Source organism: Sciurus carolinensis, chromosome 10 (assembly GCF_902686445.1).
Source record: "Sciurus carolinensis chromosome 10, mSciCar1.2, whole genome shotgun sequence".
Taxonomy (NCBI): domain Eukaryota; kingdom Metazoa; phylum Chordata; class Mammalia; order Rodentia; family Sciuridae; genus Sciurus; species Sciurus carolinensis.
In genome coordinates, this window is record NC_062222.1 from 120,838,569 (window position 1) to 120,854,214 (window position 15,646).

Sequence of the window (15,646 nt, forward strand, 5' to 3'; positions counted from 1 at the left end):
TCAGGCCCCTGCCTAACGTGTTCCCCAAGGCCACAGACTTCACTTTCAAAACCCAAGTGCTACTCTCTTGATTATAAAAAAAAAAGAATGGTTTTGTGCTTGGACATTTTATGTCTTGTCATGTGAGTCCACAGTGAGAGAGAGGAAAAACAAAAAAATAGCCATTTCAGAAAGTTGATTTTGCTTATTCCACATGATAAATCACCAAAGCTGCCATTTTCCCAGTAATTTCAAAACTAAACAGTGGTTAGTTTTTTTCCTAAACATGATTGTCTTCAATTGACAAGGGAGGGCGCCCCTTTGGGCTTTCCCTCAACACAGCAAAGGCGGCCAGCCGTGCCCCTTCTGCATGTTTACCCAATATTCCAGCATCGCCTTCCTGAGGCCTAATGGCGCTGATGTATTCCAGGGCATGTGTACTTAGCCGGGAAGTGCAGAAGCTGACGGCTCGCATTTCCCCAAATTGATTCCACATCTGCCTTAAGTAAGCCGCTCCCGCTAGTCCAAGCAACACCCTCACGGCCCTGGGCACGACAGCGTATGCTATTAGAGTTGAGAAATAAAGGAGCTTTTCTAGAAAAGAAGAAAAATAAACGAAAGGTCAGCCTGAGGTTCAGAGTACTGCTGGGGGTTACTGTTCCTTCTTTGAAGAAAACTAAATAACTGCTAAATTATAGAACATTTCAACTCCAGTCCTTTGGCTCATGCTGCATAACCTTTTAGTGTGAAAATCTTGTTACAGTACCCCCAGAAAAAAACCTCAACCAACAGAAACTTCGGGAAATCTCACCTATACAGAACAATATAAAAACAGAAAGCAAATACCCAAAACCCCCTGGGGCAGTCAAAATGTCACAAAGTCATTGCAATTTATCCATAGCAGAGCTCCTAAACCCACATGAAAGACATGCACTTTCATTTGATGCCAGATTCCAGCATCTGGCTAGCTCCTTTCCAGTCTCACTGTGGACCAGAAGTCGCAAATCAGAGAGGAAGCTAGAACCTGCTCCCTACAGTTGGGAGGGTACAGATAAGAAACCAGAAAAGCCAGAAATCTCGCAAGCACAGTGTCCCCCACCAAGGAAGGAACTAGTAACTCACCCACCCCAGCAGTCCCTTAGGCACAAAGATACAGTAACAATAAGCCCAAGTCATAAGAAGGTTAAATCACGTTTAACATCTTTTATTTCAAGTGGAAATAACATGTGATATACATTTCCGAAAAATGATTAAAGTAAAATACAAAATTGAGATGCCATGTCAAGACTGTACTGGTTTTAAATTATAAAAATATTAAATTGGTATAATAAGGAATTTCACTTTATTTATTATATTCAGAGATATTCTTGCTTCAGACACAAGTGAATTCAGGAGATTTGAACAAGACTGTCAGGACCTGGCTTCTGTCTCCTGTTGATCCCTTCTACTTTGATTTAGTCTCAGACTGACTCTGCCCTCATGGTGTCAAGATGGCTGCCAGAAGCTCCAAATCTGATGAACAAGAGACCCTCCTCTAGTCTGACCAGAGAAATGGACAGGCAAATTCAACACATACTCATCCTGGATCCAATCCCCATGGTCGGCAGTTTGCCTGGTGTTCTGATTGGTGAGGCTTGGACACATGCCTACTCCTAGGGTCGGGGATGAAGTCAGTTGCACCCACAGCAGAGAGACAGAATGAGATGGCAGCATGTGGGGATAGAGGATGGGAGTAGATGACATGGTGACAGAGGGGATGCGACGTTGGGCAAAGGGTTGCCGATGGCCACCAGGACAGGGAAAACCGGTAAGCTTCCAGCATATGGAGCATGACTCTTTCTTGAGGCCTCTGGGTGTAATTATTTGTATTGCTTTGTTTTGTCTTGTCTTTTAGGTACATGGTGAATAGAGGAGTTCTGGGTAATTCATTGGTAATTGGTGATGTTTTGAGATCTCTCAAAACACACCTGCTCATGTATGCATATAAGAATAGTTATGATATATGTATATCTTTATAAAAATACTCACCTAAAAATGTAAAGAAACGGAACATATAAGTAAAATTTAAACACGATTTAAAAGGGCTGTCTCATAGGCTATCAAATTTACATAGTTCTTCTATACTTTGTTTCCAAATTTTTGTTATCCTATAAGCAACTTTGTGCATAGAGGTTTTATAAAATGTACTTAGGTTATTGATTTGTGAAAGTCCTAAAAGAGGAAGTTTTAAAACGTAAATATTTACAGACTATTGATATCAGTATAATTACTCTTTACATTCACAAATGATTGTGACAATAAAAACTGGTGATGACGGGAGAGCAAATTCCCTGTTAGCACTATTTGGGGTTTGGCTTCCTGTCACTTGTAACCGGAAGAGTCTAGGGGAAAAAAACAAACTAATTTTGGTCATATGTGGTAACAGACCCCAGGAAGAGGCTACTTTGGAGTTTCTGTCTAGGGGATCCCCAAAATCTAGTGGTAAGCAGTGAGTCCTCATTTCTCCTTAACGTGCTTGGACCAACACAGTGTGGGGAAGACCACACAACTGGGTCGAAGCGGAAGAGGGTGCGGCACTCTGCTGCTGTCCATCAGCTGGGAGATCCTGGAAGGGTGACTCAGCTGCCCTCTTGGCTGAGCTCCCTGCTCCTGAGAGGTGCAGGGTTCATGCCCGCCTGCAGGTGCCCAGAGGGTAGATGAGCACACAGCCCACGCAGGTGCTCTGCCTACTGTCTTCAGTGCTGCACGCAGTTACCAATAGGCAGAATGGCTGCCCTCTGCCGTGTGAGCCAAGTGCAGGAGCCTGAAACTGCCCGTCACGGTGGGGTCCTGTTGAGACTTGAGAAAGCTTTTATCTGCTGCTTCAGAACCTGGCCGCCTCAAGGCACAGGGCACCCTTCCAGAGTGCGGAGCTCTTGGGACAGACATCCAAGCCTGAATGGCAAGTGCCCAGGAACACCTAATGGATCCAGCCTTGCGGTCAGTGCTTCTCAACCACACGGGCCAAAGTCCAGGTTTGTTTCTGATTACAGTCTATCATGGACCACTCTAAAATATAACAAAAGTTAACTATTCTGGAAATTTGAAAACAGAGAAAAACACAAAATGCAAGCTCAAGGTTTTACTAGGTTCAAAAGTTTCTAGGTGCATCTTCGCTTGTTTTACCTCATTGTGGACTGGAAGCACACCTCAAACTGCTCTGGCCAACATGATCATTAAAACCGCTGTGGGGAGAGCCCTGGGCTGTTTGGAAGTTTTTAAAAAATTTTCCTTACTTAAAATACTTCGTTTCTCCTAAATTAAAACCCATGATTTTGACATGGAAAGGTGTCCACCATGTTCTTACCTGCCTTTCCCTTATCTCCCACTCCTTCTTTCAGTTGATGATTCGAGTGAGCCACTCAAGTGCCTACTGTATGCCAAGACCCACCAGGTGGAAGGTAACGGCTGAGGCCACTGTGTAGTGCTCGCCTCATAAAAATCTCCACCTAAACCAAACCATTGTTCAAACGTGCGCGTAACTTGGACTCTGTGGCTTCTTACTCGCGGCATGTCTGAATCCCAGACTTTTTTCATGGCTACGTGAGTCTGTTTTTCCACACTACATCCCAGTATCTGAGGCAGGGTAACTTTACAAAGAGGTTTATTAGCTCAGCCAAGGGCCTAGCAGCATTATGGCTGGAGCATGTTTGGGAGTGAGAAATCATATCATGAAACAGGAAGCCTGAGAGTCAAGGTCAGGCTCACTCCTTTTGCTCCCTCAGAGCTCAGGGTCCCAAAGAGGTACCTTAATCCCTTCTGAAGGTGGCACCCCCAATGACCTATGGGACTTCCTCTAGGCCACTTCTTAAAGTTTCCATCGCCTTCCATGTCACCCCATGGGGGATCAAGCCTCCAACACATGAATCTTTGGGGACACACTGAAATCGTAGCAATGGCTCTGTTCAAATGCCAGCTTGTCCCTCTATGATAGTAGCTATCATCAATCTGTCCCCTGCCAAGTTCTAAATATTGTGACAGCACCTTATCAGTGTTCCTAATTTCCCAGCAACCCCATGCGGGACCTGGCCATCCCCTCTGCCACTCAACAACCTGGTTCTCTAGAAAGTTTTCTGATTCCACAATTAGACACAACCTTTTTACTTCTAAAGTCAATATTTGCACCTCTTTTTAAACCCTTTTTATTGAAATGTGACATATATTTAGCAAAGTATACTATTTGCACAGCTCTGTGAATATCCAGAAACTCAACACTACCATGCACCTGTTCCTAGATCACAAAAGAACCTAAAGGCCTCCTCCTACCCTTCCTGTCACTCTCCTCGCCTAGGAGCCCCACTACACTGACTTCCAACTCTGCAGCCAGCTGAGTCTTGTCACTGGCTTTGTTCATTCTACTTTGTCCATGGGACTTTCATTGCGCATTCTTGCTGCTGTGTCCTACTCCAGCCTGTGAGTGTATCATTATTCATTGTCCTGTTGGTGGGTGTTTGGGTGGTCTCCAATGCTGCTATAAACATTCCATAGTATGTCTGCCGGTGAGCTTGGGGATGCATTTCTGCTGCATAAATACCTGGCAATAGGAACCAAGGCAACACAGGGTTTGCATTATGTCCAGAGTCAGTAGATACTGACTACTTTATAGGTACTTTTAATATTCCATTCTATTTTAATCTTGTTTGTGAATTTACTTCATCTCCCCTACTAAACTATAAATGGTTTTTTGATCAAATACATATTATTTATGCTCTGCCTCATTTTAAAACGAGGGATCTGAAATATAAGACAGAAAACTGAAGTGGGGAAAGAGGAAGGAAATTGACAGGGGAAAGAAAAGAATAAATTGAACACAATGGCCCAAATACATTTCACAAAGCTGTACTTTTTAAAAAGCTGGACCACAAATGTGGTTGTGCTTCCTATCAGCCAGTGCAAAGAGGGAATCAAGTTACGTAATTCAATGTTCATAGGATTAAAGTACCAACAGTTCAGCACTGTTGTCTATTTCTGATTCTAGGATTTAAAAATGTCAATCCAGGGGCTGGGGAGATAGCTCAGTCGCTAGAGTGCTTGCTTTGTAAGCACAAGGCCCTGGGTTCGATCCCCAGCACCCCCCCAAAAAAAAATGTCAATCCAAGACTTCCAGGCATTGTAAATGAAAGGTCCAAAGTTTATTTCAAAAAGTAACAGTAAGAAATGTCAGTTTCTCCCCTCCTCTTATAACCTCCCTCAAAATGGACATACTAAAACCCTAAGATACAAAAACATCTTTATGAAATTCAAGGTATTGGAGAAATGTGGACTCCAAAGTATGGTCCAGGGACCTCTGGGAGCCTCTGAAATCTTTTCAGAGCACCTGCATGGCCAGGACCATCTTTATGATACTGACAAGGTATCTTTAGATCTTTTTCATTCTCATCCCCTTGAGAGAGCAGTTTCCTAGCGGCCACTTGGTGATACTGCAACAGATCAGTGTAGAGGCAGATATGGGAACTAACCAAATGTCAGAGGTTTGCAAATTCTGTCTTAAGAAAAATTTCAAGCAAAAATATGCCCTAATGGGTTACTGATATTTTGTAAATGATAGAATTTTTAAAAATTAATTTCAAATATAGTAAATATCATAAACAAATCACTTTAGAGTTCCTGAAAAATTTTAAGAATGCAAAAGTGTCTCAAGGCTAAAAAGCCGAAAAACCACTGGTCTGATGAAAGATTTCCCCAAAAGGACATTGCCAGTCAAAAGTCCCAGAAGGTAAAGTGGAAAATGGTCTGTAATCCAATATATTTGGGAAATGTTACACCTCTCCTGGAAATCAAGTTAGAAGTCAATCAACCCAACCAATGTTATAATTCTGTTTCCTGAATGTTCTCAACCAAGACACCTTTCAAGTGCTTCTATTATTATCCTCAGGGCACACCTGGGAACTTATGGATGACTGGCAAGGCCCTCAGTCAATCCTCGTGAATAGCATCTCTTACAACTCAGCTTCTGTCAAGTGTGGACAGCAGTCTGAAGTTACATGTCTGACAGCAGAAGAGTGATTATGTCACCAACATCAAAATGACTGGGCAGGACACACAGCTCCTTTATTTCTGCAAAGAGGTGAATTGAGGGCAGGGGCAGACCCAGGACAAAGAGCCCACTCAGGAAACCAATCTAGGTCTGTCTCCTTGAAGACAGTCAGCCAAGGCCCCACAGTTCTCCTTTGCAGGAGTCACAGTCTTTTTGCCTAGACATCTTTCAAAGCAGATGGTACCATGCACTTGCCTCAGCCACAACAAAATCTCAATTAAGCATCTGCAGAAGTTTGGCTTTAAGTTCTGTAACTCCTTGGTGACCCCTCCAAGGAAAACAGAACAAATGTCCCCCTAATTAGTCAACTTCCTCTATTGAGTTGTTAACTGTAAGTCAATTAAATGTTGGGGAAGGCTTACCAAAAATGATGACTGGTTCTGGAACTATCAATCCTATTTCTTTTTGACAGTAATTACATAATTGGGTCAGTTGTCTGTTAAGAAAATGCTGAGCTCACAATCATAAAATTATCATCATCAAGCATCTCCTCTAAAGAGAGCCTATGGAAATATGCAAGGTACTCTGATAAAAGATTAAAAAAAAAGCCATCTCTTCAGAAGCATGCAAGCTCCTAAGGGACTATGAGGGCACAAGGACAACAGGGCAGGAAAAGTAAAGGAAAAAAGGAAAGAAAGGGGGGGGGGAGAAAGAAGAAGGAAAAAGAATCCATTCTCACTTTCATTCCTGCAGCACCTGGGAAGGTACCTGGTGGAGAACTGGCATTCAATATCTGTCTCAACAAATGTGCTATTTACCTTTAAAATGTTCACTTATATGCAAACAAACAGATGAACACTACACAAAAGTCTAGTCAAACAGTACTTCTTGGTATTATAATTTAGTTAGTTTACAAAAAGAGAGTTATGAAAAAGAAATACACCATTGCAAAGTAAAATTAAATCATTTTAATAAGCACATTTTCACTTCTGCTAATTGACACTGATTTCTTCGACACATGCGCATCGTCTAGTTTGACTCGCTTTGAATTTCTTTCTTTTCCAACACGGAGTACTCTTCAACAAGAGATGGCTGAGCTGAACAGGGTGTTCTTCAAGCACAAAGTACCCTGTCCTCAGAGAGCTTCATCAACCTGACCATTTTCAAAGAGCCACAGGAGGCAGTTCTGTGGGCAAAACAGGCGTGGACCTCCTTAAGCCCACCAGCTGTTTGCATTCAGAGCACAGCTCAGCGAGTGATGAAGACTGAGTAATGAGCTCAACTCCTGCAAAGGGCCTTGCAAGAGGCGACAAAGTCAACCAAGACACGGAAACCTTCCTAGTGGTGTGATTTGTTCCAGGATTCTTTTGATTCTGGAGGGAACGTCAGTCCTTGTGCACAGTCTTTTATTCCAGGCCTCTTACCAGCAGCACTGGCTCTCTCCTCCAGCCATCTCTCTATGTGAGGTGGTTTGTTGTATCGATGCGGAGTCAAAACCATGCACATGCCTCCTTCCAGTCGGAGCTGGTTGCGGCCTTCTCATTTCCTGCCGAAGGGATCAGACCACACCTTCAAGCCTACAGGAAGAAACATGAAAACCTCAGGATCCATTTGTAAATTTCTCAGCACCCCACTCAAATCCAAACAAACAAAATGGCATCCATGGCACTGAGCTGTGCAATTACCACGGGGTTTGAGAGAGCAAGAGCCGCTGTTGGAACCCAGGAGTAAAATGACTGGGAAGCCATGAAGCTCCATGGCAGCCACACTGGGCGTTTAGATGGCTCACAAAGTGCCCCATAAGAGGAAGATATGGATCTGGCCTAGTTAAAAAATAAATAAATAAAAAAGAATGTTGCCACAGATTACAATTTTGGTTCATAAACTGGAAACCTCTCATTCTCAGCCAACTTGGATCATTTTAAAGGAATGACCCATTCAGCCATAAAGGGAGCGTTTTTGGGCTTTCATATAAAGCCGAATCCCACATCAATTAAAATGGTTCACAAGTAAATGTGATTTTCCCACGAGGGCAGGGTTTAAATAGTAAAATAAGTAAATAAGTAAATAAGTAATAATAGTAAAATAATAGTAAAATAAGTAAATAAGTCTGCAAAACAGCTACTCATGCTCCATATTTAACTGTATACTTCTTACATTCTTAGGCCTATTTATCAAATGTAACAGAGGAACCCTGTAAACTTGCAAGTATTCTTCAGTGAAATCTGAAAATGAACTCTTGGATAACAACTATAAAATGGCAACTGTTATGAAATAAGTAGCAAAATCACAATCTAGTTTCTAAGCTAAAAAGCCAGGCCTTGTTCTCCCTGCTCCACAGCAGTCAACACAGAGCACACAGCACAAGGGGACCAATGGGATTGTGTTTGGTTTTCCTTTAGTTTACCTGGTGGCTGCACATCTTCTTGAACAATCCCAGCCCGATTTATGGCCTGTTCCTTCTCTGAGAAACACAACAGAACGATTACTCTTCAGGAGGAGGAGAGGGCGGAATCTTCATATTTACACCAGCCCATGACACGGGACAATTAGAAACAATATTTATGAGTGTTATTAAATTCAGAGATACCATTACTCAAAGCTTTTAGGTTGTGGAAGTAAGATTCTATGATGCAAAAAGATTGGGTATTTTCAGTAAAATAAAGCAAGCTCCTGACTTCAAAAGAAAAGCTCCCAACTAACATCTTTTTCCTGTGATCTCAGCGTTTTGGAAAGGCAACAAAACAACAGAAAAAGAACAATTTTGAAAGAACTGGTGGGCGTGATATTACAAGCGGAAGGCTGCTGAAATGAAGGAACAAGTACAATTAACAAGAAAACGATGTCGTTTGTATGTCTAAAACGCACTCCACTGAAGGACTAGACGCAGAGCTAAATATGCTATGTTTTTGATAGGAAATAGAGCAGAAAATTAATCTTTGGGTGGGTGGCTTTGGTTTGGATAATTGAAGCTTCCCTAATTGATTGCAGGTGCTGTGCCAATTAGCAAGTGCGTTGTAGCTAGGCGGTGAAGCCGGTCTCTTTGGAGATGTCCAACAGGCCAGGGCCAAGAGAAATTGGGCATTTTATGACTGTGGGCTTCAAGAGCTCTGACACATCTTTCTATAGTGGTTGAGAATAATCCCGAGGACTGTGACAACAAAAGACTTATTATTTTAAGTATCTTGACAAACAAATGGCAGCTTTTTAGAAGAAAGACTCGGAGCCAAAGAATGTTTACTACTAAATTATAGTAATTAAATGTTGTAATCAGACCTCTGTTTTAATCAGACAGGCAGTGTTTCTTTAGTCCATATTTAGCTCTTATTTAATATTAGGCTGTTTTCTTTATTTTGGCCTCCGGATTCTCATAAAGTTACACAAGTATAAAGGTATAAGAGGCAGGGTTTTGTGAAGTCTAAGATTCATTGAACTTGCTTCTCAAGTGATGTGACAGAAAGCCAATCCTAAATGACCAGTTAGTTTTATCAATGCCAAGTGCTGCTTTGGCAAATAAAACACTGGGCAATGGTGACCATGGGGATCTGGATATCCAGTCCTAAGAGGCACCAGAAGAAGACAGAGCACTATGAGGCCAATTAGAGACAACGGCCTTTTGGCTTACACCTCTCTGAAAGTAGCAGGTGGGTAACCAAGACCCTCTGAGCCTAGGTATGCTAAGAGACCTTTTCCAACACAAGTGGGTGATAAGGAGCCTCTAAGGTGTTGGACTTTCTGATAGAACACAAAAGAGGTTCTCATTTCCTAAGACATTAAATCTTGTAGGACTGAGCCCTACCACGCTGTCAACATGAAAGTCTCAAAGTATGGATGTCTCAAACATGCTTGAGAAAATGCCAACTCGTAAAAGATCATACACACTGTCATCAGTCTTTCCAGGAACAAAAACAGATGTAATTTTCCAGACCTAAAAGGCCTGTTCCCTGATATAATGGAAGAGGGGAGAGATGCCTTTTGATAAATAATTGATTGTCAGAAGGCATTCAAGATGTACAGATTTAAGAAAATTAGTCACCCCGGTACACCGAACACATTCTTTAGCACGTATTATGAAACCAAAGATGCTGGCACGCTGCCACGCATGAGAGGGTGCCGACTTCGGGTGGCAGGGACAGAATGCCTAATTGTGTTCTAACCTCTTATGATGCAATGGAGAATCAAGCAGAGAAAGGAATCCCTGTCTCCACTTTCTTGCTAACTGCTAATGAGGCTGGAAAGAGACTGAGGATTTGTTTTAAATAGACCATAATCTCTTTCTAATCCTTGTCCTAATGCAGACACCTCTGTAGTTTGGCCTGGACAGGCATTTCAACCAGTCCCTACCAGGCGATACCCAGGTATTAGCATCCTATCTACATTCACTGGTTCTTTAATCCATTAATGTTTTATAAATACTCTGAGGCCAAAGCAGTCTTATGTAAATTCATGATACCACACAAAGACACCTTATTTGTGAATGCAGAATATGCTAAAAGGAAGATAGAAACTAGTCTCTCAGGATTTAGCTTGATGAGGTGGACAGACTTCTGTTTTGCTATCACTGGAGAAATTGCAAATTTATATAAAGCAAAGGAAAAGGGCGATAGTGAAAGCCAGGGATTTAACCACATGGAAAAATAAGCTAATTACTGACTTCAGTCATGAGCATGTTTCTATCCTGAGTGAAATGATTAAAAGCCAACTATGGGACATGGGGTTGGAAAATTCCCCACTCTGGTGTCTCAGCAAGCCCGACTCTGCCCCCTGGTGCTAAGGCAGTGGTTTGATTTGTAGTTTTAATTGAGAATCCTTATCTCCAGTCAAAGGGCCAAGGCCTATTATTAAAGTTGTTTACAGATGCAGGTGGGCTGATTTCATACAGCAGTAAAAGAATCCACCTAATAATTTTTAAGTCTTTGAAAATGAAAACATATCCTTATATTAAATGCCTGTATTAGAAAATAAATCTAGTATGTGACTTGTTACTGTATTTAACATTGACAGCCCCACAAACAAACGCAATATACTTAAGGGCCAGCTCCCTCAGCAACCTGGGAGCTACTAGCTGGGGGTACTTTAAGGGAAGAGATTAAAATAAAAGAGTAGACAGAAACAGGTGCCAAATAGGACCTTGGCAATCTCCCTCCCCCACCTTTTCCGGCCAATAAACAGCTGAAATAAAGCAACTCACAATGTGACATCACTGCGGAAAAAAAAATGCTAAATTTTAATATGGATTATGCATTAGATAATAACATTGTTATCAATATTAAATTTCCTGGATTGGATGACTATTGTCATTAGGTAAGAAAACATCCCTGTTCTTAGAAAGGCTAAAGTGCTCAGGAACAAAAGCTCACAATGTCTTCAATTTTGTCTCCCATAGTTAAGCAAAACAGTAGCAGTAATTAGAACACACGTGTAAATATAATTGTGCATGTAAATATGTATACGTACATGTGTATATTACCTACAGGGGAGAAAGCAAATGTGACAAAGTTAACCACTGGCAAATCTAGATGAAGGATGGAGGAACTTATTGTACTGTTCTTGGATCTTATGTGTCAGTTTGGGTTTTTAATAAAAAAAAAAAAAAAAAACAGTAAAACCTATATAAGTCCAACAACAGTGTGAATGCCCCATGTTGATTAATTCAAAGTAATCCTTTAAAAGTACAAATTTTTAGAAAAGATACCTTCTTGGTGCTCCCATTTTGCGGCTGCCGCCTGGCTCATACCCTGGCTACAGGGGAGTCCAGAATTCCCCTGGTGTTCTTAGCAAGTATGACCGGAGGCCACGGAGAACCCAGTGGCCCTACCAGCAGATGTGAACCAGAGGCCAGAGACACAACACACACCAGCAGCAGTGAGAACAGAGGCTAACAGGAGGTACTAGCAAGTGTGAACGAGAGGCTGAGACCAGACGGCCAAAGAGCACGTGTGAAGAGAAACCACCCGCCACCACAGCTCACGTGAACTAGCTGGGTGAAGGGGACCAAATGACCACCTGAATCACCTGCGCCTTCTAACACTGAGAACACTCAGGTGTCCTCACCAGAGGATGGCTGAATTGGAAGCTTTGTAGTGGCAGCTAGAAAACCAGACTGGAGTCTGTGCATTTCACCTGATTATATGGTGAGAAGAATGAAAAGCAATTTCTACTTTCTAAGCCCCGCATGTAATGGGAAAACGCCCCTGCTAGCAAGAATGATTTCCACGTCAGGTGATTTCCTGTGACCTTGTTCTGAAGGTAGGCTTTCACTGGGGGCAGGCAGCAAGGTGCAAACCTGAGAAGGGACGGAGCAGGAGGACCAGGGTCTCCTTCCAGCCCTTTCCTGCAACCTTTCACTTTCGCTGACTTTGGAACGTTTTTCATTGTCTTAAAGACAAGGCATTAAGCAGACAAGGGCAGAGGACTTGGGGTCTGGTGACCACTCAGCAATTGACATGCTAGGTGACCTTGGACAAGTCACCTAAATGAAGGGAATGGATGAATTAAAGCCTCTTCTGGCAAAATAAAAACAAAACCCTAACTTTATGCTTGTGCACATCTAATTAAAATTAAAAATGAACACAATCATGAAGATGATCTTTCATTCTCAGTTTACCAGCTGGTCTCAATGCCTAAAATGCATGTTCTTTCTAAAAGGCCATGTTCGGGATCACTGCCTGGTTCTAGAATTCAAACAGATTAGGCTGCTAGTTCCAGTCATCTGTACCCTTCCCTAAAAGTGCCCTCTTTATAGACTAACCTGCTATGGGACAGGATGAAAGCTAAAAGCAATATTCAGGGCTCCCGCCAGAGAGCAAAACTGTAACCAAACTTCTGGTTTGAAATCAGTGCAGTGACCCCCAAGGCCACTGCCACCGCCCGGGTGCTCACAGCAGCACTTGAGTATCATGCGCAGAGCTGACCTTGTTCTTCATGCAACACCTGGCAGAGTCTTGCTGAGTTAATGAAAGAGCTGCAGATGACACTGACAAGAAGTCCTGAAAGGCACACTTGTGACTTAGCACACATGGAATGGCTCCTTGGCTTTGCTTCACCTGAATAGTTTTTCACCTCTTTTCTGCTTATTCCAGCAGAGACTTTGGAACTTTCCTGTCCTACACTCCGGCTGGCCCGGCCAAAGGATTCAAAGTAACCTGATGTTCCAATTCTATCTTGTTGGGGCTCCTTCTTTGCCAGCCTCTGGCTTCAAATCCTGATTTTTACTAGTAATTCAGTTCTCAGGGACTGGGTTTCTGCTTGACCTAAGAACTGTGGCCTTTTCCTCAGTATGCCCCAACCCCAAGGAACAGAGGAAGCTGGCAGAAGCGGTGGCCGAGACAGTTCTGTACCTGAGACGAGTTCACACCAATTCTCCAAGACTGTCTCTCTTTCTAGTACCTTCCCTTGACTCTCCTGCTCCCCATCCCTACCCGCAATAGTGGAAGTAAAACCACATTCTCCCCACATCAAGGCACCTTTCACGTCTGGGGCTGGGTAATCCTTTGCCAGGGGGGACTGCCCCATGCACTGCAGTAAGGGTATTCTGGCTTCTATCCAGTAGTTACCAGTACTACGCTTGCCTCCCCTTCTCTCCCCTAGTTGTGTTGACCAAAAATTTCTCTAGGTAGGGTCAAATGTCCCCTGGGGGCAAAACCATCCCCAGTTGGAAATCACTGCTGTAGTCTTCACAACTGTTTTTTTTTTTTTTTTTTTTTGGTACTGGGGATTGAACCCAGTAGTGCTTAACTACTGAGTCACATCCCCAGTCCTTTTCTATACTTTATTTAAGAGACAGGTCTCACTGAGTTGCTTAGGGCCTCGCTAAGTTGCTGAAGTTGGCTTTGAACTCATTATCCTCCTGCCTCAGTTTCCTCAGCTGCTGGGATTACAGGTGTGCGCCAACGCACTGAGCTCTGAAACTTTTCTAATGGAACCAAAGTAGACCCTTTGTCCCAAGTTTGATTCTAGAGGCTGTAAGAAAATGGAAGCAGATTATGCAGACTTCATACAGCCCCACATTTACCCCCAGCCAGGGGCAAGCAGGCAGGCTGGAAAGTAGAATGCACAGAGGCCATTTCAGACCTGGCCAGGAAAGAAGCTATAAGGAAACTTGAGTGTGTACTGAAATGTTCTGCCTCCAGAAACCAAATGCTGTAGCATTTGTAATGGGCAGAACATTTACATGGAGCTTTCGCCTTCCAGCGCCAAGCTTTCAGCCTCTGCTAATATTCTCCAGGGGCAGGGCTGGCCCTCTTCCATCTTCAAGATGATTCAGGTTTCCTGGAGAACAAAATGAGCCACTAATGCCTAATATTTTCTCTCTGACAGATGGTTTCAGATGTATCAAAGTGCTAATCCTTGCTGAGGTATAGGTCTCAAGGAAGGAGAGTTTGGCTTTTAGAATGATAGGACTTGAATGATTAAGGAGGAAAATTACTCCCAGGATATTCACCATTGTCATGTGGGCAACCAGCTTAAAATGAAGGAAACCAGCACAATCTGAAAAACGATTTGAAGAAAAAAAGAGAAAAAAAACTAAAAAACCAGGTTAACAGCTTAGGTTTGAAATATTTCCACTCAAAGACATCTCTGGGAATGGAAATGAAGTGCAATAAAAACACCTTTCAGCACAGGATGATCAGGGTTCCATCTGCTTCCATTTCCTGCTTGGTTGTATGGAGGAGGCAGAGACAGAAGCCTGGGTTGGAGTATCTGCCCTGCCACTAACTGGCTGTGTGACCTTGGGCAAGTTATACAACCTCTGAGCCTCGGTTCCCCCCATCTGTAAAATGGGCGACAACTTCTACCTCGAGGGAAGCTGTAGAAATTAAACAACCCAACCCAAGCCTAATCTGACAATGCATGTTAAACGTTGTGTTATGTTAACTATGAGTGTGAATTAATATTGACCTACTACGTGCAGTCTGATTTCATATATACCACCACCTCTGAAGCGTGAGGCTCCACAATTTACTAGTGACAGTACTAAGGGAGCTACTACAGAAAAGAACGCTGAGGGTCGGAGAGGTTGAGCCACTTGGGCAGGGTCACAAAGTTGCACTCGGCAGAGTTCGAACCTAGCTCTGCCCGACTCAGTCCACCTCCGGGGCACCACGTGGAACCGACTGGGTCAGGTGGGAGTGAAGCGGGTAATGACCGGGGCCAGGCCACCGCGCGGGGGCAGAGGTCACTCACGGTACTCCTCCAGCCTCATTAGGGGCCGGAAGTAGATGGGGTAGAAAGCGGCGCAGACCAGGGAGATGAAACCGCCGAAAATGAGCGCGGTGCGCAGGGTGCGGGACATGGCGCCGGACGGGGGCTGCCCTGACCCGCGAAGGAACCGCACTTTGGGAAGCCTTCCTCCGGCCGCCCAGGCCACGATCCAGCTCGGAAGAGGCGGAACGGCTTTCGCTTCCGGGCCTTGGGGCGGGGCTAGAGATGAAGGCGGAGCCAGGAGGGGTGGGGCCTATGGACGGGGTGGAGCCGGGGCGGGGCCTCGGAGCCAAGCCGAGCCGCGCCGAGCCGCGCCGGGGCGGGCGGGGGCCGGGCGGGGGCTGGGCGGGGGCCGGGCGGGGGCCGGGCCTGCGAGTCCTTTGCTCGCAGCAGCCCAGCTGCGCGCGGCGCGGACTGGCCACGAGGGGTGTGGTTGCTGCTGGGGCT

General features: G+C 43.9%; 1 protein-coding gene across 1 annotated transcript; it reads right to left on the reverse strand.

Annotated features, from left to right (window-relative positions):
• Nucleotides 1-5,162: 5,162 nt before the first annotated feature.
• Smim20 (small integral membrane protein 20) lies at nt 5,163-15,397 on the reverse strand. Its single transcript, XM_047567492.1, has 3 exons — nt 15,182-15,397; nt 8,403-8,459; nt 5,163-7,572 (listed from the first exon to the last, which is right to left on the reverse strand). The coding sequence occupies exons 1-3, from the start codon at nt 15,288-15,290 to the stop codon at nt 7,535-7,537; spliced, it is 204 nt and encodes a 67-aa protein (XP_047423448.1). The 5' UTR covers nt 15,291-15,397; the 3' UTR covers nt 5,163-7,534.
• Nucleotides 15,398-15,646: the final 249 nt, after the last annotated feature.

Bases quoted from the DNA above. Each gene is read 5' to 3' on its own strand.
- Smim20 (XM_047567492.1), bottom strand. From the start codon at position 15,290: ATGTCCCGCACCCTGCGCACCGCGCTCATTTTCGGCGGTTTCATCTCC. The intron at 8,460-15,181 runs GTGAGTGACCTC...TGTGTTTCTCAG, and splicing joins AATGAGGCTGGAGGAGTACC to AGAAGGAACAGGCCATAAAT. The intron at 7,573-8,402 runs GTAAACTAAAGG...TTCTTCCTGTAG, and splicing joins AGAAGATGTGCAGCCACCAG to GCTTGAAGGTGTGGTCTGAT.